This window comes from Megachile rotundata, chromosome 16 (genome assembly GCF_050947335.1).
Source record: "Megachile rotundata isolate GNS110a chromosome 16, iyMegRotu1, whole genome shotgun sequence".
Classification (NCBI taxonomy): domain Eukaryota; kingdom Metazoa; phylum Arthropoda; class Insecta; order Hymenoptera; family Megachilidae; genus Megachile; species Megachile rotundata.
Genome location: NC_134998.1, coordinates 10427434 through 10451139, shown reverse-complemented (window position 1 = coordinate 10451139; position 23706 = coordinate 10427434). Strand labels below are relative to the sequence as shown.

Genomic DNA, 23706 nt, shown 5'->3' with positions numbered 1-23706 from the left:
CTAAAACCACGGTGTAAGAAGAATATAAATATCTTCTCTTCGTCCGCAAATGAAATGAACACAGCGCCTCCTATTAAAAACTATAATTTTTCACTTATAAATTACAAATTTTAGTATATGTGGAAATAGGTTTCTAATTTCAATAAAGTAATACTATTACTGGTAAAATATCGATACACGTTTTCTATATAGTGTGAATATTATCTAACACATAGTAGTAATTAAAGAATATCAGTGCTGCAGTCTAAATTGAAGTACAGACATGCCTGAACCTAATACTACTACTGAAAATGAGGGACCTGAATCAGAAACTAACTTATATAAGGATCAATGGATGGTATGATATCTTATCTTTTTATGTATAATTATAGGTAATTAAATATTAAGTGGGTTTATGGTATGGAAATATTGCTGTAAAGTTATTGTAAACTAATTATAGAAATTTAATTTCATACACTTTTATATACATTTTAGATAAGACCATGTAGCTTCTATAAAAGCGAATACAATGATTGTTCATGCATGCAAGCACGTTTTCATCAATATTTTGTATATGGAGAATATCTAGATTGCACGCAATGGAAGATCGATTATGATAACTGTTACGCATGGGAAAAATACAAGAGCAAAGAAGCATATGTAAGTCAAAAATCAGGTTACTACTAACTCTCTTTAAACAAATTTTACAAATTATAAACATTTTGTACAGGATGAATTAATAAAAAGTGAGAAACAGCATAGAGTAGAACGATTACAAGGTCACTATAATAATGATGTTTGGGAAAGAAGAGAAGGACGGCCAGAAAATTGGAATTGTCCATTACCTGATTGGTTACAAGAAAGAGCTAAAACATCATATTTAACTGTTGCAAAGGAAAAACTGCAAAATGAATTAGAAAAAAAGAAAGAATACAATATTAAAGCAACTTATTGCATTTTAATGTAAGAATTACATTTAAATATTATAAATATTTGTAAAAAACAAAGCTAAATAATATAAATATGTAAAAAGTAAATATTAAGAAATTATATTTTTTAAAAAAATATTCATGTAATATTTTATTACATATGTCTGTGATAAATGTTGTGAATGATAAAATAATGCAGTCATAAAAATATATTGTCCTTTAATCTCTTCAAAAGTACTGATACATGTGCACATTTATTATTTTTTACATTCAACAATTTATAACCAAATACATAAACCTACTCTTTCCTTGATTATTTCTTTTTTTAAAGTTTAAAAAAAATCAACTTTGCCAAAGAAATTATAGGCGGGCCGAGCTTGGTTATTTAAAAACATTCGTAATGCGGGAATTTCTCTATATTCAAATTGTGTAGTACAGTCGGTAATACAAATTAAATATTTTTAAGCGCATTAAAAGCACAAATCACATAATGAATATAATTGATGTCACTAAAATTGGAAATATACTTATGCTAAAACAACTTTGTAACAGAAATAATAATTACATGTAACAAAGAATGAGCGTAGTAGTGTATGCAATTACAGTACCAAGAACGCAAAGGCCTGTGTGGGACATGCGCAGAACGCCACTCGGTGAATTCCGTTACGCACTTTTTCCTCCATTACGAGAGTCAATCCGCAAGTGGTCAGTGGCAAAAGGAAAGGCAAAAAGCAACGCCGGACCTAAAGAAGCGGGAGAGATAATGTTTTAAACGTCCCGGCAAATTCTCCCCACTTCTTGGAGGGACGCACACAATAGAGGAACGCGTCATTCGATCCGGCCTGTAGTGTTACGTGCGTACGCGACGTTGAATGAGTGACGTAACCTAAATACAAATATCGCCTATCAACGAATAAGATTAATTAGAGCATCGGTTCGTTGAAAAAACGACAGAAACAACATTATAAACACGTTCTTCCTTGTGTTTCCGTGTGCGTTCGTTCTGACTGAACGAAGATTATAACTTGGCGAGTATCGTGTTAACATCTCGTAAACGACCGTGGAGGGTTGTGTTCTTTGTGCTGGAGAAAAGTGCGTGCCGGTCACTTTAATTTTTTTGCAAAGACAGCAAAAGAATGGCGGAAGATTGTACCGATGGTGATTATTTAGGGGCATATAGCCGCTTTTTCACCGAATTCGACAGGATAAAACCGAACGATCAGCTGCCAGTTTCAGTGGCTCCATACAATTTGACCAAGGGCGAGATAGTCGGTGAGGTCGTCAACATAACTCTACAGTACCTCAACAAGACGTAAGTGAATGCACTTTTTAAATGAACAATATTGCGGTATGTCAATGCGTGGGCGGACATCAGATGTGTTTATTCGTTGATAAATTCTATGGCGCCCGGCACCGAATGTAAACAGACACGGTTTATAAGATATATAGATTCTAGTGATACGCTTTAGAAACTCCCTTTCTTCCTTATCTTTAGGCGTGTAAACGAAAAATATTGTTAGTTTTAGATTTAGTAAAGCGTACAGAACTGACGCGTACATGTGAGTCGCCTTTGTGCGAACTTTAAAAAACCGCTCTTTCCCTTTGATAAACAGTGGTTTAAATGAACATAGAACAGGTACATTCAGGTGCAATGTAGGTTTCATTTATCTATGCGTGCTGCGAGTATGAATAGAGGGGGAAATTTTCCACTGTTTACTTTCGATTTTAGTGGAATCTAGGGAAAACCGAAGGTAGAGGCTATGCAACGCAATATAACACGAAAGTATAGAATACGTTGTGATATAATAGCAGTATATCACCTACATTGCACCCAAATGTAAATTAAACATTGTACACATAATTTCAAGGTCCCTTAAATACGAATTTATTTTTGTTTAATATAATTAATAATACAATTTTTGTTTGTGTGCCATATAACACGTGACGGATAATAAAAGTAGGCGGGGCATTATACTGAAAATGACAGTGGGGACATTTGCGATCGATCCACGACTTTTTTCCCTCCGGCAACTGTAGGCATTTTCACGCGCCTTCCGTTCCTACACGATGCTTTTTCGTTACTTAAAAACTGTGCTCTCAAATGATATCATCCAAGAATTATTACAATACAGATATAAATATACGTAGAAGACAAACAGATTGCGCGTTGAAAATTGAATTCATGACGAATGAAATATAAAAATAATTTTTCATCAAAATATAGTCGAGGTTTACGGAATACGCTTAAAATAACGCTTCGCCACTTGGCCACTCTTTTCATGGGTCATTGTCTGAAAATAGAGTTAACACCTGTTCAGTACATAACATTGATACTGCTTTCCGCATTCTCTTCGATTAATGAATTTTTTTAAAGTAATTGTACTTTATTGGAAAAGAATAAAAAAGCTGTACTGGAGTTAGCGAACTGTGTGGTAAATGTACATGTAAATGAAACGTACCAATACCAGACCATCCTCTGTAACATCGTACTTCCGCACCACTTTGGTGTTATCTGGACCGACCGAATGTGTCACTATACTGTCTCCCTCCATTGTGGTTACGTTCTAAACAAAGGCAGACATTCGTATCAATATTTGCACCGATTTTCAAACAATACGATTACGTAAAATGGTGCATAAAGCTACTAACATGTCCTTTTTAAATAAAAATGTATTTAGCGATGATGAATAACAGGAAACAGAAACCGCAAAGAGAGGTGCTTTTTTTGCTTGTGCTAGACAAACACAATGATTGAAAAATATTACGAAACAAATAGTACTTTTAATGTAACTCCGCTAGGCATGTGTTCCTCATATTCTTCGCCGGGAGTGAATACTATTTCTACTGTACGAATCATAGAAATTGTACGAATGGTCCATTTGTCACCGTCGTTTGATATTTCCAGTCGCGGACTGGTCATGCTCATCATTTTCCGTGCAATATATGGCACACCTATGAGTATATTCAATTAAAAATTATATCGATTGTTGAATTACGTATACAAATGAATAATTCACATTTTTTATACTGTATATTTAATATAACTCGGTATTACAGGTGTTTAAGTAAATGATCTACTAAGACTGAACATTGAACTGAAGTAAAAATTAAAAATTGTATTTGTTTTTGCTTCCATCGTACGGTTCACCACATTCACTTTCATTTCTTGTCTTCAACATACCCACGGCTTTAAAATATTCGTCGAGATTTTCATTGCGCTCATGTTGATAAGTACCAACGATCGATGACATTTCTTGTCCCAGTCGGTAATGTTCTACGGATGTTACGTTGAGTTTTTCTGGATGCTGTTCCAAAGACTGTAACAAGATCTTTTCTTGATTTATATTACTACGCATGCGCACCGGAAGTTTTGATTCTATTTTATGTAAAACATGCACCTCGTCATTGTTATTTGTGTCCGTAATTTTGATGAAATCGTTATTTAAACCATAATTTTCTTGTTCCGGAGATAACTGTCGATTGCATGTTATTTCTCCTCTCCACAAGCTTTTAAAATCTAAATGTGAATGCGTTATTTTAAGCGGGAAACGTTTAAAAGGGTTACCAACTTTTTAACGTTAAAACACACAACATTGCTTACCGCCAAAATCGGGCACTGTTCGAAATAAATTGTAAATAAAAAATAGATATTCGAGAATAAAGAATAATTTTATATTCAAATATATTTTCGTTAAAAAGAATTAACTCTTCTCGAATATTTTCATTTTATTTTCAAATTTGAATATTCGAATAATGCCAACCCTGTTTACCGCGCTACCAAACCCGCCATTTTCCAAAAATTTATTGTAACGGTTCGTGTTCCAATTGTGTAAAATTAGTGAATATTTAACGCATAAGATATATAACTAAATTTGTATATACACGAGCTTAGTAAAAAATATGTTTGCTGTAAGTTTATAGAAAACTTTTCAATCATAATTAATATCTTTTTTTCACTCCTCCACATAATTATAGATAATCGTCATAAGGTTTGAAATGATTAAAATACATTGAAAATGATTAAACATATTAATTATTGTAAAATAGAAAAAACACAAAATTGAAGATATTATTTATATGTCAATGTGTTTTTAAAGGTTAATTTTAACTAATTGTTATCCTTACGATTGAAAGAATTTTTGAATGAAAAATCCATAGTTGCAATGATAGTAGTATAATTTTCACCATAAAAAGTAAAATTAGAATTCAATGAGTGAACATTTGAATCTGACAAATTAAAATTTGTACATAGTTTACATCATTAAAATGTTTGCTTACTTTTGCTTCAACTATTTCTATAGTTCCTGTGTTCAGAGTTATTTTTATAACATGAAATTTGTTCTGTGTCATAACATTTTAGGCAATGTCCACCAAGTTTGCAAGCACACTTGGTTCATCAAGTAGTACAAGAAATCAGTTCCATGTGCAAAAAACAACCAAAAGATTGTGGATTTAAATGGGAAGATGAAAGTATATGTCTAAATAATAAATTTTTATTTATTTGATTAAAAAAAAGTGTAAATTTTTACAATGTATTTTACTTTGCAGCATATAGTCCATTAAGATTAATGCAAACTGTTATTGCTAAAATTAATGAAATATGTACTCGCTATCTGGACAATAGCAGATTGGCATTATTACCACCCCCTCCTTGCACACCATTGCCACAAGTAGTAGCTGGTGGAAACAAAAATTTTAGAAGATCAATGGAAGATCGTTATGTGGTTTTGCATGATCTTAATGCCACATTTGGTATTCAGGTAATTATTTATGTTAAATATTGTATAAATAATGAACATTCAGGTGTAGAATTTTCAAAATTTTAGGATGACTCTACAGTAAACTACTATGCAGTATTTGATGGGCATGCAGGACAAGGTGCAGCCATTTATTGTGCTAACCATCTTCATCAGTATTTAACAGAGAATATATATTATCCTTCTAATCCAGAGCAAGCCTTATATCAAGCATTTAATATCACAGACACAGAGTTTAAAGAAAAGTACAGGACACAAGTAAGAAACAGATATTTATTTATGATAGCATGTCTTTTGAACAGTACTTTAGATGTTAAAAATATCGTTTTCCAGAAAGTAAATGGTGGGACTACTGCAGTTTGCACTCTAATAGTAGATAAAAAATTGTATGTTGCCTGGGTTGGAGATTCTACAGCTACATTAATAAAACGCGACGATGTCGTTCAATTGGTGAAACCTCACAGACTTCATCGTGAAGTAAGTACTACTATTATGAATATATTTATATTTATGAATTTCTACCATTTATTTAACTTTTACTTCGAATGATATGATCATACAATATTACATGCTTATATTCTTTACAATGTGCTCTCACACGGGTTGTATATACACCTGGGGAAGGTGCTCCTGGGTCTACATTAATCAAATGTCTATCAACACAGTGTTTGAATTGAAGGCCATGTTTTGGGTCTATTATTGGTTGATAATTAGATGTTTCATTTAAACACGTTTTCCCTGTTCTCCAATGATAATATGCTAGATCATTTGCACGTGGCCATATTATTTTCTTTCCTTCGAAATATGGTAGCCAATCTTCCTTCTCAAGTCTTTCACAATAGTCAATGTAACCAGAAATTTCAAATTGAAGCCTTGTAAAATTCCTTATAAATATAATGGTAGATATGATTTTTAATCTGTTTAAATGCTCCCGAAGTGCAAGTTCTTGCATTACTGAATTAGCAGGTGTTATTAATTCTGATGTTAATACATATGGTCTGTAGATTGGAAACAGTAGATCCTTTACAGCTTTCAAACGTTTATAAAATGCTTCTCTGCTCAATGTTTCCCCTGTAGAACGATAGCCAAGCTCAGCTAATTCACGTGCAATGTTAAGATTTCCCAAATAACCAAGATCAACGAATGTAATTAGGGAGTCCAAATATTCTTCATAATTTCCAAATTGCAGTAATCTTCTGTCACTATTAATTTGTGTTCCTAATTCTGTCATTTTCAAATACACTGGATTTAATTATTAATATTTAATAGCAACATGACAAAATTAGATTTAATTATATGCTTTGTCTGACAGAAATATTTGTTTGGTTCAAAAAACAATTGACATTCAGTAGTTATAGTGTGCAAAAAGTTAATGACAAAATGTAAAAATATTATTAATCCATTTTTTTAGGATGAAAGGAGAAGGATAGAAGAAATGGGAGGTATAGTGATGCAAAAAATGGGAATTTTCAGAGTTAATGGAGAGTTAAGCGTGTCTAGAGCAATAGGTAAGTCAATTATATTTTATACTTTTCACAGAGCAAAAAAGATGAATGAGTAATCATGATCAATTACCTCGTAAAGCGTCGTTTAACTGTTAAGAAAAAAGTCATAATACTTTATCACAGTACACATACGGTTCGTTAGCATTCATTATGTAGCTCTTGCTGAAAGTCAAGGTTAATATTTTTATATCAACTTATAAAAGCGCTTCCGAGTAACGCATGCTATTGTGCAATGATAATTATTTTAAAAAGACGAACGAGAAAATAATGAATTTATAAGGCGTGGTCGTATGTTGTCGATATTTACAGATATTTAATAGAATAAATCTGTGTTCTATGTACTCACATTTATCACTGCAAAGCAGATAATTGATAACTGACACTCAAGATTGATTCTATTCGTTTCTGACTTGACACTTTACATTACATACATGTTTATGCCCACCACTCAATGACAAATGTCACTGTTATCTCTAGAGATGCCAGGCGGACGCTAGATGGCGATATATGTGCTGTTTTAGAATGCTAGTGTAGGTGGATGCGATATAGGAATAGAAAGAGAATGTTAAAAGCTTTCTTATTCGGTGACGCATGCGTATTCTGTTGCACGTTGCGCGGTACTGCAGAGGATGTACAAAGTCATTCATTTCATTTAATGTTTCGGTATGAATTTTTTTACACTTTTGAAATAAAATGTAATGGGAGATGAACAGAATTCTTTGGAAGTACTCGTCAACTCGTTCTCGTATCTTTTTAATTATTTTATTGTGTCTGGTTCTTGCAGAGTCGTTTTTGCGGTTTCTGAAACTTGATTCTATTATCACCTGGACAAGCAAGTCTCAAGCTATCTATGCTATAATTAACTGACCGTATATTTTTAATAATAAAGTCAGCACATTAATTATAAGGTGGAATTAAAAAATGACTTTATATAGAAAAAAATGTTAACTGAAAATGAAAGTGTGAAGTATGTACTGGTAGCGTGTTACTAATTTATCAAAGAAATTGAGCGAAAGCGCGAATAGTTTTTCGGCGAAGCCAGATATGTAGATGGTGTGCAAGGTGGCCAACTATGGCTTTAGGTATCGCGGATAAAACGAAGAGAAAAAAATAATTCTGGACGCGTGTCGGGTATCCTGTTGGTTCCGTTCGACCGCTGACACAATAATACGTGCAGCCATGCTTCGAGCAATGCACGCTTTACCCGTGTGCCTTCTACAAATTGCATGCCCGGAATAATTAACAGCCCATTAAGCCGTTTATGCATCGCGAGAAGGCGCGTGTCTCGAAGGGTCGGTCGTTAACTGGAATTTCTCTTCACCGTAACGAAATTTTGATGGCTTCTTATCGATTAATTATACCATCGGTGTAGTTGATGAGTGTTCAATTTCTGTCCAAATATACAAACAATGAGTCAGACTTCTTCAGAAACGATTGTATGTTTGAATGGATAATTAGTTTGACAATATCTCTGATTTCGATTGTGATCAAGTAATATTTTATCTATTTTGCAGGCAATTACATAAATATTTGCATGCAGAAAGGATTTATTTCACAGAACATGAATGTATGGCAAATTGAAAATACGTAAACAATTTCTTATCAGCTAGAACGTTGTGTAAAATTTATTACTGAATCTGATTGTATAAATTATAAAAAGCTTCACGCCCGCTGTGTATAAATTAGAAACAATAGCGAAGTTAGATTCATTATATTAAAGCATTCTCTGGCTTAAACAGCGCGTTTGAATTTCGCGAACAAGAAAACACGCAACACGGTCGTTAATTATCATCAAACGACAAAGAGAAATTGAAAATTGTGCTACTCTTTTCTAGTGTGTTGAACCGAGAAAACTACCTGATAGGATCATAATTAATGATTGTATCGAGGCATGACCTGTTTTGCGAGCAACACACCGTAAAAAATTTGGTCTCTACACTTTCGAGTTCTGATTTATACATCAAACAATGTGTACTGTATAAAAAGAAATGCTCGAAAAGTTAAGCATGAACGATTAAGAAAAGAAAATATTAAGAAAGGCAATTTTTCACGTTGTTTAACACGTTTACGGTACGCTCTCGTTATATGGCCAGCTTTAGATATTTGGTGACAAGGTGACAATATTTTTTTATATTATAAAGTTTTTCATATTTCTAAGTTTCCTATTTTTTATTACAGAAGGTGAGAAAGTGGTGAAAGTTTGCTAAGGTGACGATATAACGAGAGGCTACTGTAATTTATCATATAATTAAGATAGGAATTTATATAATTATGAATTATGGTAATTAAGCTACTATTATGAAATTCGAAGTGGTTGGAAGATTAGATTCAGATAATTTTCTGATAACTTTCCACGTAATTATCTTATCGGTCGCTTTACTTTTTTCTCAAGTTCAAGGTTCTGATGAAAACGACGTGTTCTTAAAATTGTAACAAAAATATCTGTTCAGCTTAAAATAGCTCCAAAGTTAAAAATCTAAATATATTTTAAAAGACAAAATAACATTACATTGTTACATAAATATACATTATGATTGTTACATTATTACAAAAAAATGTTACACTATTACAAAAATATTTTACTATTTAAAAGTTTGCCTAAAATGGTCAGCAATAGAGACACTGAAAAACTTAGCGTAAGGAGGATTTATTGGCAAGAAATATCTAAAAATGACTGTAAGCAAGAGGAAAAAAGAAATAGAACTTCATTCTCCATGACGTGTAATTTTATGGAATTCGAGATAGCTGTTACAGTTATCCAGCACACGTAAGCGATGCTTTTTACATCTGAAAAACACGCGACGGTAGAAGCGTGGGGTGTATTAGTATTCAACTAGACCGTAATTAACTTTAATTATCTATTTAATGAATGGTACAGCTAATTTAAATAATGGCACCGCCGTAACATAGTCGCTTCCGGTTATTATAAATTTACGCGGTTCTTTCCATCATTCTAGTATACTACTATGAATGAAACCGTATACAGTTAAGTGGTAAAACTATACAGAAAATCTACATTTTCTCATCAATTGACACTTAAGCTTCTAATTATGAAATTGAACATTGGTGATTTGGAGATGAAGTTAAAATTGAAGTTTGTATTACAGTTGCAATGGTTACAATGACGATACTTGTAGATGATACTTATATATAATAATTAAATGTTATAATAATTTCTGCAACTATAACAAAATTATTACTGTGTTATTCATGCATCCTCTTCTTCTGTTTCAGGCGATGTTCTTTACAAACCGTTTGTAACCGCCTCTCCAGAAACCAGTTGCGTCACTTTGGACGGCACGGAGGATTTTCTGGTCCTCGCCAGTGATGGATTAACAGATTTTGTACGACCTGCGGAAATTGTAACTATTCTCTACCACGAAATTCGCCGAAATCCGAGTGAGTACTTTTTATCTTCCATAGCTAAACCTAACCCTTTCACTACAGGGGGATCATTAGTTCAGTAGCAATATTAAAAGCATGATTGTTCTTAGAACATTGTGAAAGGGTCAATCTTTTGCCTCACAATTCAGAATCACTCTTGTAACCATAATTTCTAATGGTGATCATTATAGTTTTAATTTAAATGTGCATTTTTAATTGTAGAGTTCTTTTATAATTGTTGAGATGAGGCAGAAGATTAAAGTGGTTATTGGTAATTTATCTCATGAGCATTGTTAAATCTATTGTATAAACAATTGCCTATTAATAGGTATAACAATACAGTTATAACAAAATCAGATAGCATAATACAGTAACATTATATTTGTATAATAATATCATCAAAATATCCATGTATACACTACCTCATATAGTTGAATGATGTTTCATTAGATTTCCTTCTAACCATATTATAATTGAAAGAAATTTAATCAGATGTAATTATAATCATGAAAATGTTTATACAATAAATTTAATTAATGATGCAATTAAATCCTGTAACGTTTACATAATAAGACTGTTAATAATAGTGTAACATATACCAACTTTTTCCTGTTATATATCACGAGAATGTCTTCATTCGATTTAATCAGGAATTTATTTGTAAATCATTATTTGCATTTAATTAAGAAAAATCGTCGAGGAGCGACGAAAAGGAAAATCGTGGCAGGTAACTTATTTTTATACCGGAGAGAAAATCGAGAGAAAATTATGCTGTTCTGTATATCGTCTCTCTCGAATAGCGTGCTTAGTTATGTTCCATTAATTTGCTTGATTTATTGCGTCCAAGATAGGGAGATGGGGTGATTTCCGTATCACGAATGGAACAATCGAAGCGAGTAATTATAGAGCCACGATGAAACAGATCTACTTACGAATTTGAATATTCATCAATTTTTAATTTGGAAATTTTATTCCTTGCTAGTTTTAATGTCTGCAATATTCATTAGCGAAATGGATGGGTATTGGATTATGCCAATTTTGAGTGGTTAGAGGTTGGGGTTGGAGAATTTGGGTAATTGGAAGTTGGTGTATTTGCAAATTTGGGATTTGGGAGATTGGAATTTGGGGATTTGGACACTTGGTAATTGGTATATTTGCAAATTTGGAATTTGGAGATTTGGACACTTGGAAATTGGCATATTTGCAAATTTGGAATTTGGGAAATTGGAATTTGAGAATTTGGGCATTTGGAAATTACCATACTTGCAAATTTGGAATTTAGGAAATTGGAATTTGAGAGTTTGGGCAGTTGGAAATTACCATACTTGCAAATTTGGAATTTGAGAGTTTGCGCACTTGGAAATTGGTATATTTGCAAATTTGGAATTTGAGAATTTGGGCACTTGGAAATTACCATACTTGCAAATTTGGAATTTGAGAGTTTGCGCACTTGGAAATTGGTATATTTGCAAATTTGTAATTTAGAAAATTGGAATTTGAGAATTTGGGCACTTGGAAATTACCATACTTGCAAATTTGAAATTTAGAAAATTGGAATTTGAGAATTTGGGCACTTGGAAATTACCATACTTGCAAATTTGGAATTTGAGAGTTTGGGCACTTGGAAATTACCATACTTGCAAATTTGAGATTTGGGAAATTGGAATCTGAAAATTTGGGCACTTGGCAATTTTCACATTTGCAAAACTTGAACATTTACCAATCCAGGTTGAGTTAATTAATCATAGAAAAATGTACAAACGTTAACCTCCAACAGTCTGTGGAACGGTATAAGTTTTTGTTCACGTCGATCTCTATTCGTGAAATTCTTTCGTTCAATTAGCCTACGAATTACGATTGCTAATCGCGAGGGGAAAGATGAGTGTCCGATAGTTCGAGAAAGTAAGGAGAATGCTGTGTTGCAAAGAATTTCGTGCTGGAAACGACGAATCTTGTAACGATTCGTACTCGTTCGAAGCATGCCAACAAACTGTGTCCAGTCTTTCTTCGTGGCGTTGTCATGCTCTGCTTCTTGTTGCTTCAGGGACGGGGATCGGAATAAATTGCTTGCCTCTCGTTTCGTGAACGTTCTTTTCTCTTTGAAGAAAACTTCTTTGTGGACACGAATTCCTTTTATCATTGTGTATTCTCTTCATTGAATTTGGACCAATGGTGTCGACATTTTTAGCAATTTTTATATGTAAGGTGTATTATTTATCTTATAAGAGTATAACTTGTATGTCTTATACTATAGCATAACTTAAATGTCTTATACTATAGCATAACTTAAATGTCTTATATTATAGCATAACTTATGTCTTATAATATAACATAACTTATCATTGATCCAACCATAATCATGTTCTTCTCAACATAACTGGACTTGGTCAAATCATGTCATTTTTCAATACTGATTTAGCGAAACTTTAGCTGAGCTAACTTTGCCTCATTTCCATATCTGAACATTGACTTAACCTAACCTTTGTCCTAATGTAACCTAACCCTGATGTAACTTAACCAAATGCAGTCATGATATAACCTTGACGTAACCTAATATGGACCTTATTTAACGTTGACCAAGTATGTCCTCAACTCAACATCCACATATTTTAATGGCAATCTATTGTAATCTTGATTTATGCTTAATGTAATCAAACCATAGTCCAATCTAATGTTGTCTTCATGTTAACGTAACCCTAAACACATGGACTTGATAGTGTAACTATAATATCCTCAGCTTAATTCAACATCCACATTTTTTAATGGCAATCTATTGTAATCTTGATCTATGTGTAATCAAACCATAGTCCAATCTAATGTTGTCTTCATGTTAACGTAACCCTAAATACATGGACTTACTAGTGTCACTATAATATCCTCAACTTAACTCAACATCTACATATTTTAATGGCAATGTATTGTAATCTTAATCTATGCGTAATCAAACCATAGTCTAATCTAATGTTGTCTTCATGTTACCGTAACCCTAAACACATGGACTTGCTAGTGTCACTATAATATCCTCAACTTAACTCAACATCCACATTTTTTAATGGCAATCTATTATAATCTTGATCTATGCGTAATCAAACCATAGTCCAATCTAATGTTGTCTTCATGTTGATGTAACCCTAAACACATGGACTTGCTAGTGTCACTATAATATCCTCAACTTAACTCAACATCCACATTTTTTAATGGCAATCTATTGTAATCTTGATCTATTCTTCATCTGACCAAACCATAGTCCATAATCTTGTCTTCACCTAATCCTAAACACATGGACTACTGTTACTACAAATTAACTGGGTTTATCAAAACAGTTTAACAAATTTAAAGAACACCTTATGAGTTATTCCTGTAGTTCTCCTAATAAACCTCCTCCTAATAAACCTCTTGCTCCAATAAAGTTATATTCTAGCCCCAAAAAACAAAACAATTTATTTGAAGAATCCCTTCATGAATTATTCCTATAGTTAAGTTATCGTTTCCTAATAAATCTACCCCAAAAAGTAGAAAATTATATCTTAACCTTAAGAAATAAAACAATTTATCTGATGAATCTCCTCCAAATAGTTAAGTTATTTCCTAATAAATTTGTCCTAATAAGTGGAAACTGCTGTAAGTAGATATAAGTCGAAAGTTATATTAACGTAACCTAACCCAAAGAAATAACACGAATAACAGCTGTCGTACACGAAAGTCGTGGCAATCGACAATGCATCTAAATATCGAAGGCGTCGAACAACGATGCGTATATCGATATGCCACGTGGCCGCAACACGCTCCTGCAATTAGGCTCAGGAATCGCCATTGTGTGCAGCTTGACCCCCTCAAATAGAATCTCGACAATGGGAATGCGAGCAATTTGCTCAGAGCAACTGGCCCAATTGCTGTTCGATCAGGGAATTGGACAAACTCCGGTAACGAAATTCTCCAAATGATTCTATGCTTCGTTCCAATTTGCCAGGCAATCGAGCCTCTTTCTTCTGCTTCATTGAACTCCGATATTCAATCATTTCTGTCGACAATATTTAAGTGTGCAAATATTTCTATTAAATGCGAAGATGTCTTAAATTATAACGAGGATGTAATTGATTATTATTTTTATTAGAATCTTTTGGTTATTAGTAATTTTTGTTAATTATTTTGGTTTTTATTGTTATGATGATTTACGTGATTTAGTAGGGTTTTAGCAAATGTTTGCTAGTGGAGTTAAAATTATATAAGAGAGAAAATTCTTGTTACACAAAAAGCAGAATTTCTTTTAAGCTGCGATGTACTTATTTTTGCGGTATGGCCAAATGCAATTACCTACGGTCGAGCTAACGTGATCGCAGGAGAATTTTGATCAGCCATGGAACACTTACTTCTGGCTATTTCGCATTTTCTGAGACCCATTAGCTGAATAACACTGTGGCACGATAAGTAACGAAAGCACGTTCCAAACGATTCATCCATTTTTTTCATAGTTTTCCCGAATTCCACATTTTCCGAATTCCAAATTTCCCGAATTTCAAATTTTCCGAATTTCAAATTTTCCGAATTCCAGATTTCCCGAATTTCAAATTTTCCGAATTCCACATTTCCCGAATTCCAAAATTCTCGAATTCCAAAGTTTCCGAATTCCAATTTTCCCGAATTCCAAATGTCCCGAATTCCAAATGTCCCAAATTCCACATTTCCCGAATTCCAAATTTCCCGAATTCTAAAGTTTCCGAATTCCAAATTTCCCGAATTCCAAATGCCCCGAATTCCAAAATTCTCGAATTCCAAAGTTCCCGAATTCTAATTTCCCCGAATTCCACATTTCCCGAATTCCAAATGCCCCGAATTCCAAAATACCCGAATTCCAAAATTCTCGAATTCCAAAGTTCCCGAATTCCAAAGTTCCCGAATTCTAATTTCCCCGAATTCCACATTTCCCGAATTCCAAATGTCCCGAATTCCAAATTTCCCGAATTCCAAAGTTCCCGAATTCTAATTTCCCCGAATTCCACATTTCCCGAATTCCAAATGTCCCGAATTCCAAATTTCCCGAATTCCAATTTTCCCGAATTCCAAACTTCCATAATTCCAAATTTGTAGAATTCCAAATTTCCCGAATTCCAATCTTCCAGAATTCCAAAATTCCCGAATTCCAATTGATAGTTTTGGAAAATTGTTATGTTACCATATGTACCACCCACGAAAATTTCACTGTCACCGCTACAACACGTCATGTATAAAAAATAGTCTTGGGTCACGCAAATTATTATTGAATACATTGATAACGATATAATCTTGATAATATAATGTCGATAACAATACAAAGCAAAAGAAATACAAGATATTAACACGTGCTAGTAATCTTTCATTACAGTAACAGTATATCATGCCACTCTCTAATAAATGTACAGTTCTGTACTAAATATAATAAATTCACACAGCTAATTTAATTTTAAAAACATCCATAACACTGAAAATTTATAATGGTCCTCCAATGACCTCTTCATCAAATTTAATTTAGAAATTGCTTACAGAACATATCAAATTAAATTAATTTATTTTAATCAAATTAAGTGTTAACCTTCATATCACAAAAACTTGCTCCACTTCTAAAACAGTACAAAGATTATTCATCAGGGAAATTTAACGAAAGATATTGTAATGGGTTTATGTCTGGTAAATGATACATTTTCGATGATGAAAAAGCAACGTTAGTAGAATCGATGAGAGGCATAGCCGCATTGCAGCATCCGTGGACGAAGTACGGCGTATGATTGAAGAACGAAATAAAATTGAAAGCCGGCTTGCACGGACGAGAGAGAAAAAGATGGAAATGTCTGAACCAGCATGGCCGTCGAGTGCATCCTAGCAGGAAGAGTACGCTGCCACATAAAGCTCTCGTCTAGGGTACAGACTCCTGATACGAAGGGAAAAACTGTCAAGTTTATATGCTTTTCTTACCGCGAAAATGAAATTCGTGGGGTGTGGAATTTCTCTCGAACGGTGATTATTTTTATGCGTTATTTGGATATTAATTTTTTTTAGATGAAAGTTGGGAATGTACTTTTCTTGAAATTAGAAAATTATGGAATTAGGAAATGTGGAATTTTAGGGAATTTGAAAGTTGGAGGATTTCGAGAGTGTAGAGTTACAAAACTTCTGAATTCCAATGTTGCAGAATTTCATATTTCCTGAATTTTACATTTCCCGAATTCCAGTTTTCACGAATTTTACATTTTCCGAATTCCATATTTTCCGAATTCCAGTTTTCACAAATTCCACATTTCCCGAATTCCAAATTTCCCAAATTCTATATTTCCCGAATTCCACATTTTCCGAATTCCAAATTTTCCGAATTCCAGTTTTCACAAATTCCACATTTCCCGAATTCCAAATTTCCCAAATTCTATATTTCCCGAATTCCACATTTTCCGAATTCCAAATTTTCCGAATTTCAAATTTTCCGAATTCCAAATTTCCAGAATTCCACATGTCCCGAATTCCAAATTTTCCGAATTCCAAATTTCCCAAATTCCAAATTTTCCGAATTCCACATTTCCCGAAATCCAAATTTTCCGAATTCTAAATTTCCCAAATTCCAAATTTTCTGAATTCCACATTTCTCGAATTCCAAATCTCCCGAATTCCAAATTTCCCAAATTCCAAATTTTCCGAATTCCAAATTTCCCAAATTCCAAATTTTCCGAATTCCACATTTCTCGAATTCCAAATCTCCCGAATTCCAAATTTCCCAAATTCCAAATTTTCCGAATTCCATATTTCCCGAATTCCAAATTTTCCGAATTCCACATTTCCCGAATTCCAAATTCCCCAAATTCCAAATTTCCCGAATTCCAAATCTCCCGAATTCCACATTTCCCGAATTTCAAATTCCCCGAATTCCACATTTCTCGAGTTCCAAATCTCCCGAATTCCAAATTTCCCGAATTCTACATTTCCCGAATTTCAAAATCCCCGAATTCCAAGTTATCGAAAATTCCCAAACTCTCAAACCTCAAACCTCGTAAGCCCCAAAATCGAATCCTCCACGATTCCCAAGTCCCATCTCCCAAAATCCCAAAGTTTCCAAATTTCCAATCTCCCCAACTCCCACCTCAAACTTCTAAAATCCGAAACCTCTGCATTATCATAGGAATCTGCCAATACCCCCCTATCGTTCCACTCTGAAAACCATACCAGTCGAAATCCACTTAATTCCCCAATTACCATATTAAACATACATTCACAATTAACCCTTTAGCCCTTGAGCCCTTAAAATAATTTTCAGTTCATAATATGACAACTGGATTTTTCTTTTAACACGCATATCATTTACTTATGTCTGAACATGATTTTTCTATTGAAAATGCTTCGAGTTGCTGGTAAAACGAATAAATAAAAATTTCGAGTGCAAAGGGTTAACAGAAATAAATAGTATGAATGAAAAAGCAGAGGTCCCCCCTGGTGCAGTAGAGTTATTAAGTAACCTAGAGTCTTATTGGAGACAATACAGCAAAAAATGAAGAATAATTTAAAAAAATGAAGAATTGACAAATTCCCCCTGTAAATCCAGTTCGACAGCGTTGCTCGAAATGTCGGTCCCGTAGCCTGCGCCGTGGCTCGCTCTTGCCTCTTCCTTCGTCCTCGGGCAAAAGAGTCGATGCCTACAGGTCCTCGGAGCATTCGCTCGTTCGTCATTCGTTTGCGAGGTCGTCTGTCAAGCAGCACCGGCGATTCTCACCTTCTGCCTCGAACAGGGATCTCCGTTTCCTTCCGGTCACTCGCGATCCGTTCCTCCAACGAGCTTCACGATCGAATATTACGTGTTTCGGCTATCGGCGAGCTGAGTTTAGACTCTGCGGGTTATTAGATCGCTGTGCTCGGTCGATACTGTCGGTTTGAACCTGTTGTTCCGTCGGATTTAGTGCTTCCAGTGATCTGTGTGATCTTCATACAGGAAGAGGATATCGATCGGATCATTTTTGAACGGGTAGCTTTTGGTAAGTTTTTTTGTTGGGAATTTTTTAGGGGTACTTTATAGTTGGTCGAAAGGTTTACTTAGTTCAAAGTGTGTAGGATGTAGTTTTGGTATTTAGTTAATTTTTATATTCAGATACTTTTGATTCGTTGATAGGAATGATGTGTTTTAAGTATCGGGGTTTTTTGGAGTGAGCTGTGGTTTGTAAAATGTAGGCTCACTGTTTTAAGATAAAAATGTTTTTGGAATTTTGCGGTGGATGTCTGGGGAATTTATGTGAATTCATTTTGTGACGAATTTTGGTGAAGTCGTTTTATGAGAAAGTTAGATGAATTCATTTTTTGACAAATGTGGATGAATTCGTTTTATGACAAATGTAGATGAATTTATTTTTTGACAAATGTGGATGAATTCATTTTCTGACAAATTTAGGTGAATTCATTTTATGAGAAATTTAGGTGAATTCATTTTATGACAAATTTACATGAATTCATTTTATGACAAATTTAGGTGAATTCATTTTATGACAAATTTAGGTGAATTCATTTTCTGACAAATTTAGGTGAATTCATTTTATGACAAATTTAGGTGAATTCATTTTCTGACGAATTTACATGAATTCATTTTCTGAGGAATTTAAATGAAATCATTTTCTGATGAATATAGAATACAGGAATTTTTTAAGGAAACTAGGGATGAAGGTTTTGATAATTTCATCATCTGAATTCTATTAGAATTTGGATTTAAGTAGCCAGCTTTGGTATTCAACGTCTTTGAATTTTCAACCTGATCGAATGTTGGGAAAGAAGCACTTAATAGGAACACTTTAATTGCACCAAATATTTCGTACCTCCCGAATATTTTAGCATTCTAATATCCTCAGAATATTAATTTCTTGCGCGTATAATTTTCACTAATTCCTTGCTTGAGTAGTTCGAGTAATGTCGAATACTAATTCCTTGCTCGAATAATTATCTTAATTCTTCGCTCGGGTAATTCGAGTAATTTTGTGATTCCTTGCTTCAATAATTCATATGATTATGAATACTGATTCCTTGTTCTGATAATTTAAATAGTTTTTAATATTAACTCTCTGCGCAATTGTAATAATTTTGCATATTAATTCATTGTTTAATTCAGGTATTTGATGTACTCGAATTTCGAGTTCATTATTTTAAGTATGATTCAGATGATTCACCTATTCAAAGTTTACAACTGTTTAAATTTTGCAGAGTGCAAAAATAACCTCAGTCTAATTTATTGAAATTTCATTTATATAAATTGAATGTAAGTAGCGAAGTTTCTAAAACGTACAGAAAGACAGGATAATGTAAAAGTTCAAGTTCCTGTGTCCGATTACAACATTGTCGTCGGAGTCGTTAAGTACAACCGGTAAGAAGGTTGCATCGAAAGACTTCCTTCTGACGTCACTTCCTCCAGTGAATGAACGCACACGGTTTCGGCCGAGATGTCGAGTTATCTTTCGATTTAATCAGCATAATTACTTAATCGTGCCCTGTTTCCCATCAAATATGTTTTAATTGGCTGTTTTCACCCTTCTAAATATATTTTCGACTTCGCCTTACATTTTTATCGAAAAAACTCCACTACTCAATATGACTCCTTGTTATTTCACTTGTTAAATTTATTTATACGTTTATTTGTTATATTTATAAAATATTATTTTTTATATTATATATTTGAGAAGAAATGTGTACATGTATGGTTAGGTTACTTTTTTATATGTAGGTGAAACGAGTACATGTGTAATTACTTTTTATATAAATATGAAGTATGTTCATGTGTAATATTACTTTTTTATGTACACATGAAATATGTACATGTGTAGTTACTTCTTCGTATACGTATGAAGTATGTACATGTGTAATTACTTCTTCATATGTATACATATGAAGTATGTTCATGTGTAGTTACTTCTACATGCACATATGAAATATGCATATGTGTAGTTACTTCTTCATATACATATGAAGTATGTTCATGTGTAGTTACTTCTACGTGCACATATGAAATATGCACGTGTGTAGTTACTTCTTGATATACATATGAAGTATGTACATGTGTAGTTACTTCTTCATATACGTATGAAATATGCACATGTGTAGCTACTTCTTCATATACATATGAAGTATGTACATGTGTAATTACTTCTTCATATGTATACATATGAAGTATGTTCATGTGTAGTTACTTCTACGTGCACATATGAAATATGCACATGTGTAGTTACTTCTACACATACATATGAAGTATGTTCATGTGTAATTACTTCTTCATATGTATACATATGAAGTATGTTCATGTGTAGTTACTTCTACGTGCACATATGAAATATGCACATGTGTAGTTACTTCTACACATACATATGAAGTATGTTCATGTGTAATTACTTCTTCATATGTATACATATGAAGTATGTTCATGTGTAGTTACTTCTACGTGCACATATGAAATATGCACATTTAGATACTTTCATCATACGTGTACTCAACAATTCTACATATACAATAAACATAACGAATAAACTAATTAAAATTCCTATTTTAATAACATCATACAAAGGTACATATATGCACACACAAATGTAACATATGTAAAAAGGAATTTTTAATACATAGAACAGTGACAAGTTCTATATCCGATAAAAATCGGAGCAAAAAGAGATTGACATTGAAGTACTCGAAGGAATATTTGCTACAACAGTTACGAAATTACGAGTTGTCATCTGCTTTACTGTTAGAAAGTTATTGAGTTGCATTTTTCGTGGAATGCGGTAAATCTGTCCATCATGACGAAACGAAAATTGAAAATAACGCGAGTTATGTCGAGTGACTCGCTCGAAAATAGTTACTGTAAATTGTTCGAATATTTTCCCGTGGAATATCTACACGAATTATTTCCAAAAACAGTTTCAACGCTATTATGTGGCGCGAATTTGAAATAATTAGACGACAGTATTTTTGAGTCTCCACGTGTTGATTTGCGGATAAATTTTTGGAAGACGCTCAAGAAAGGAAGAGAAACGCGGTGATGATCGTGTGAAATATATTTTCTCAGCCTGAGAATGTTGGTCGTTCATTGAAAGGAGCCCGGAAATCTCTTTCTCCGCGAAACTCTGGTACAGTCGTCTGTGAAAATGTACTTCTCGGTCACGAACCGTGTAATTAACGTTGTTGTTGTACACGAAAACCCATTAGACATTGAACTCTTTTCGATTGTATCATTGGAAGTTCTCCCTGCACGTCCATTAATCTTGATACGCGAGTTGTCAAACTTAATGCAATTTTTCAAACATGAAAAATATCTCAAAATATCCTTTGATCTCAAAAATCACTGGATCCTTAAAAATCACTAGATCTAACAAATCACTGTACCTCAAAATATTCCTAGATCCTGAAATATACTTGGATCTCTACATATCCCTAGATCCAAAAATACTCTTGGACACCAAAATATCCCTAGACCCCAAAATATCTCTAAATTTCAAAACATCATTTAATCTAAAAAATCACTGGATCCTAAAAAATCACTGTACTTCAAAATATCCCTAGATCCTGAAATATACTTGGATCTCCAAATATCCCTAGATCCAAAAATACTCTTGGACACCAAAATATTCCTAGACCTCAAAATATCTCTAAATTCCAAAATATCCTTTGATCTCAAAAATCACTAGATCTAAAAAATTACTGTACCTCAAAATATTCCTAAATCCTAAAATACACTTGGATCTCCAAATATCTCTAGATCCAAAAATACTCTTAGATCCCAAATATCCCTAGACCCCAAAATATCTCTAAATTCCAAAATATCCCTAGAACCCAAAAATCACTGTACCTAAAAATATCCCTAAATCCTAAAATACACTTGGATCTCCAAATATCCCTAGATCCAAAACTACTCTTGGACCCCAAAATATCTGAAGATCTTGAAAATCCCTATATTTCTAATATCTGAAATATCCCTAGACCCTTGATTATTCGCGAATAAAAAATCACGCGCGTTTCCATCGAAGCGAAATTTCGATGTCGGACTGTACGTCGCGCAGAAAAATTAAAAATACTCGGTTGTATAAACAGAAAATGAAAAATTGAAAATCGAGCGAAAACGCGGAGGGGGGTTAATATTCCGCGTAAAGAAAAGAAGAAAAACGGGAGCCAAGTGACAGCGCGACGTCTAAAGTGCAGCTGCAAGTGGACGAGCGTGCGGTGAATTCCGAGTGCGTCTAATTAAAAGTCATCTGCATATTTATGGACGAGGAAACTGCGGAGAAAGGGGCAGCCGCGGTGGATTAACGCGGGGAAAAAGCAGAGAAGAGGCCGCAGCGTGTATTAAAGAATAAAGGGCGAAAACAAACAAGCGGAAGAAACGTACGTCTGGTTAAAGTGGCCACGCTTACTACTTTCGTATACGGCGGCGAGCATGCGAATAGACTCGCTCGAAACGGGATAGCAGTTAAATTGTACAGTATCAAGTCCCACGATGCACCGCGCGTAATGTGGTTACGTTTTTTTTAATTGCCGTGCACGCCGGGCAAAAAGGAATCACCGTTTTGGGACGTAAAAGGAATTACGGTACATGCAACACTTTGTTCGATAGCAAAATTTATGTTTCTTTATCGAATATGTGGAATTGAGGTTGCACGCACTGAGGAGTGCATTTAGTTTGAATTTGATATTTTTAGAATTAGGGGATTAGTTTGGTATTTTTGAGTTTGGGGATCTTGATAAATAGTTGGTATTATTAGGTTGGAAATTTGGGTGGTTCACTGGACATTACTACACTATTTAGCACTGATGCAGGTACCCTAAATATTCACTTGCAGAATTGTCAGAATCAAGTGTTTAATTTCCCAACTTCCCAAGCTTCTACATTGCCAAATATCTCAAACTTCAACTTATCAAATGTCTGAAATTGTTTAAAGTTCGTAAACTTGTTAAGTTGAAGTCCCATGTCACATACGAGAATGTCCCATGTCACATATAAGAATATCCTACGTCACATATGAAAATGTCCACATTATCACCTGCCCCAACCTCCAACATACCCAAACTCCCAACTACTCCAAGTACCCATAGAAAACAGTGAAGCTACGTGCGAATAGGTATCACGAAAACGGATCTAGCGTGTCCCGATCAAGAGATTAGATCAGGTGAGGAGGTCTA

General features: G+C 33.9%; 4 protein-coding genes across 5 annotated transcripts in view; 2 read left to right on the top strand and 2 right to left on the bottom strand.

Annotated features, from left to right (window-relative positions):
* Positions 1–87: 87 nt before the first annotated feature.
* LOC100882619 (synaptic plasticity regulator PANTS) lies at positions 88–1046 on the top strand. The gene is made up of 3 exons (XM_003702506.3): positions 88–337; positions 475–639; positions 710–1046. Exons 1-3 carry the CDS (start codon positions 263–265, stop codon positions 944–946), a joined length of 477 nt encoding a protein of 158 aa, XP_003702554.1. The 5' UTR covers positions 88–262; the 3' UTR covers positions 947–1046.
* A 367-nt stretch (positions 1047–1413) lies between these two features.
* LOC100882509 (uncharacterized) overlaps positions 1414–23706 on the top strand; it is a 79293-nt gene continuing 57000 nt past the window's right edge. Inside the window, exons 1-7 of the mRNA XM_012283514.2 lie at positions 1414–2220; positions 5269–5378; positions 5457–5668; positions 5735–5923; positions 5999–6142; positions 7077–7173; positions 10405–10569. Of these exons, the coding sequence (XP_012138904.2) occupies positions 2045–2220; positions 5269–5378; positions 5457–5668; positions 5735–5923; positions 5999–6142; positions 7077–7173; positions 10405–10569 (1093 nt within the window). The 5' untranslated portion in view covers positions 1414–2044. The remainder of the gene's footprint in view (positions 2221–5268; positions 5379–5456; positions 5669–5734; positions 5924–5998; positions 6143–7076; positions 7174–10404; positions 10570–23706) is intronic.
* LOC105662282 (fatty acid-binding protein) lies at positions 2770–5303 on the bottom strand. 2 transcript variants are annotated; one of them, XM_076541250.1, is made up of 6 exons: positions 5034–5079; positions 4307–4425; positions 4090–4225; positions 3688–3860; positions 3368–3472; positions 2770–3199 (listed from the first exon to the last, which is right to left on the bottom strand). In XM_076541250.1, exons 1-6 carry the CDS (start codon positions 5062–5064, stop codon positions 3140–3142), a joined length of 624 nt encoding a protein of 207 aa, XP_076397365.1. In that variant the 5' UTR covers positions 5065–5079; the 3' UTR covers positions 2770–3139. The 2 variants fall into 2 exon arrangements, with proteins under 2 accessions (XP_076397365.1, XP_012138901.1); XM_012283511.2 differs by lacking the exons at positions 4307–4425; positions 5034–5079 and adding an exon at positions 5187–5303.
* Positions 5388–7007, bottom strand: LOC105662283 (cilia- and flagella-associated protein 299-like). The gene has a single exon (XM_012283512.2). The coding sequence runs from the start codon at positions 6894–6896 to the stop codon at positions 6195–6197; it is 702 nt and encodes a 233-aa protein (XP_012138902.1). The 5' UTR covers positions 6897–7007; the 3' UTR covers positions 5388–6194.

Excerpts from the sequence above, each read along its gene's own strand:
- LOC100882619 (XM_003702506.3), top strand. The coding sequence starts at position 263 with ATGCCTGAACCTAATACTACTACTGAAAATGAGGGACCTGAATCAGAA. Across the intron at positions 338-474 it reads TATATAAGGATCAATGGATG|ATAAGACCATGTAGCTTCTA; the intron begins GTATGATATCTT and ends TATACATTTTAG. Across the intron at positions 640-709 it reads ACAAGAGCAAAGAAGCATAT|GATGAATTAATAAAAAGTGA; the intron begins GTAAGTCAAAAA and ends CATTTTGTACAG.
- LOC105662282 (XM_076541250.1), bottom strand. The coding sequence starts at position 5,064 with ATGGATTTTTCATTCAAAAATTCTTTCAATC. Across the intron at positions 3,861-4,089 it reads CGAATATTTTAAAGCCGTGG|GTGTGCCATATATTGCACGG; the intron begins GTATGTTGAAGA and ends ATATACTCATAG. Across the intron at positions 3,200-3,367 it reads CAGAGGATGGTCTGGTATTG|ACAATGACCCATGAAAAGAG; the intron begins GTACGTTTCATT and ends CTCTATTTTCAG.
- LOC105662283 (XM_012283512.2), bottom strand. The coding sequence starts at position 6,896 with ATGACAGAATTAGGAACACAAATTAATAGTGACAGAAGATTACTGCAA.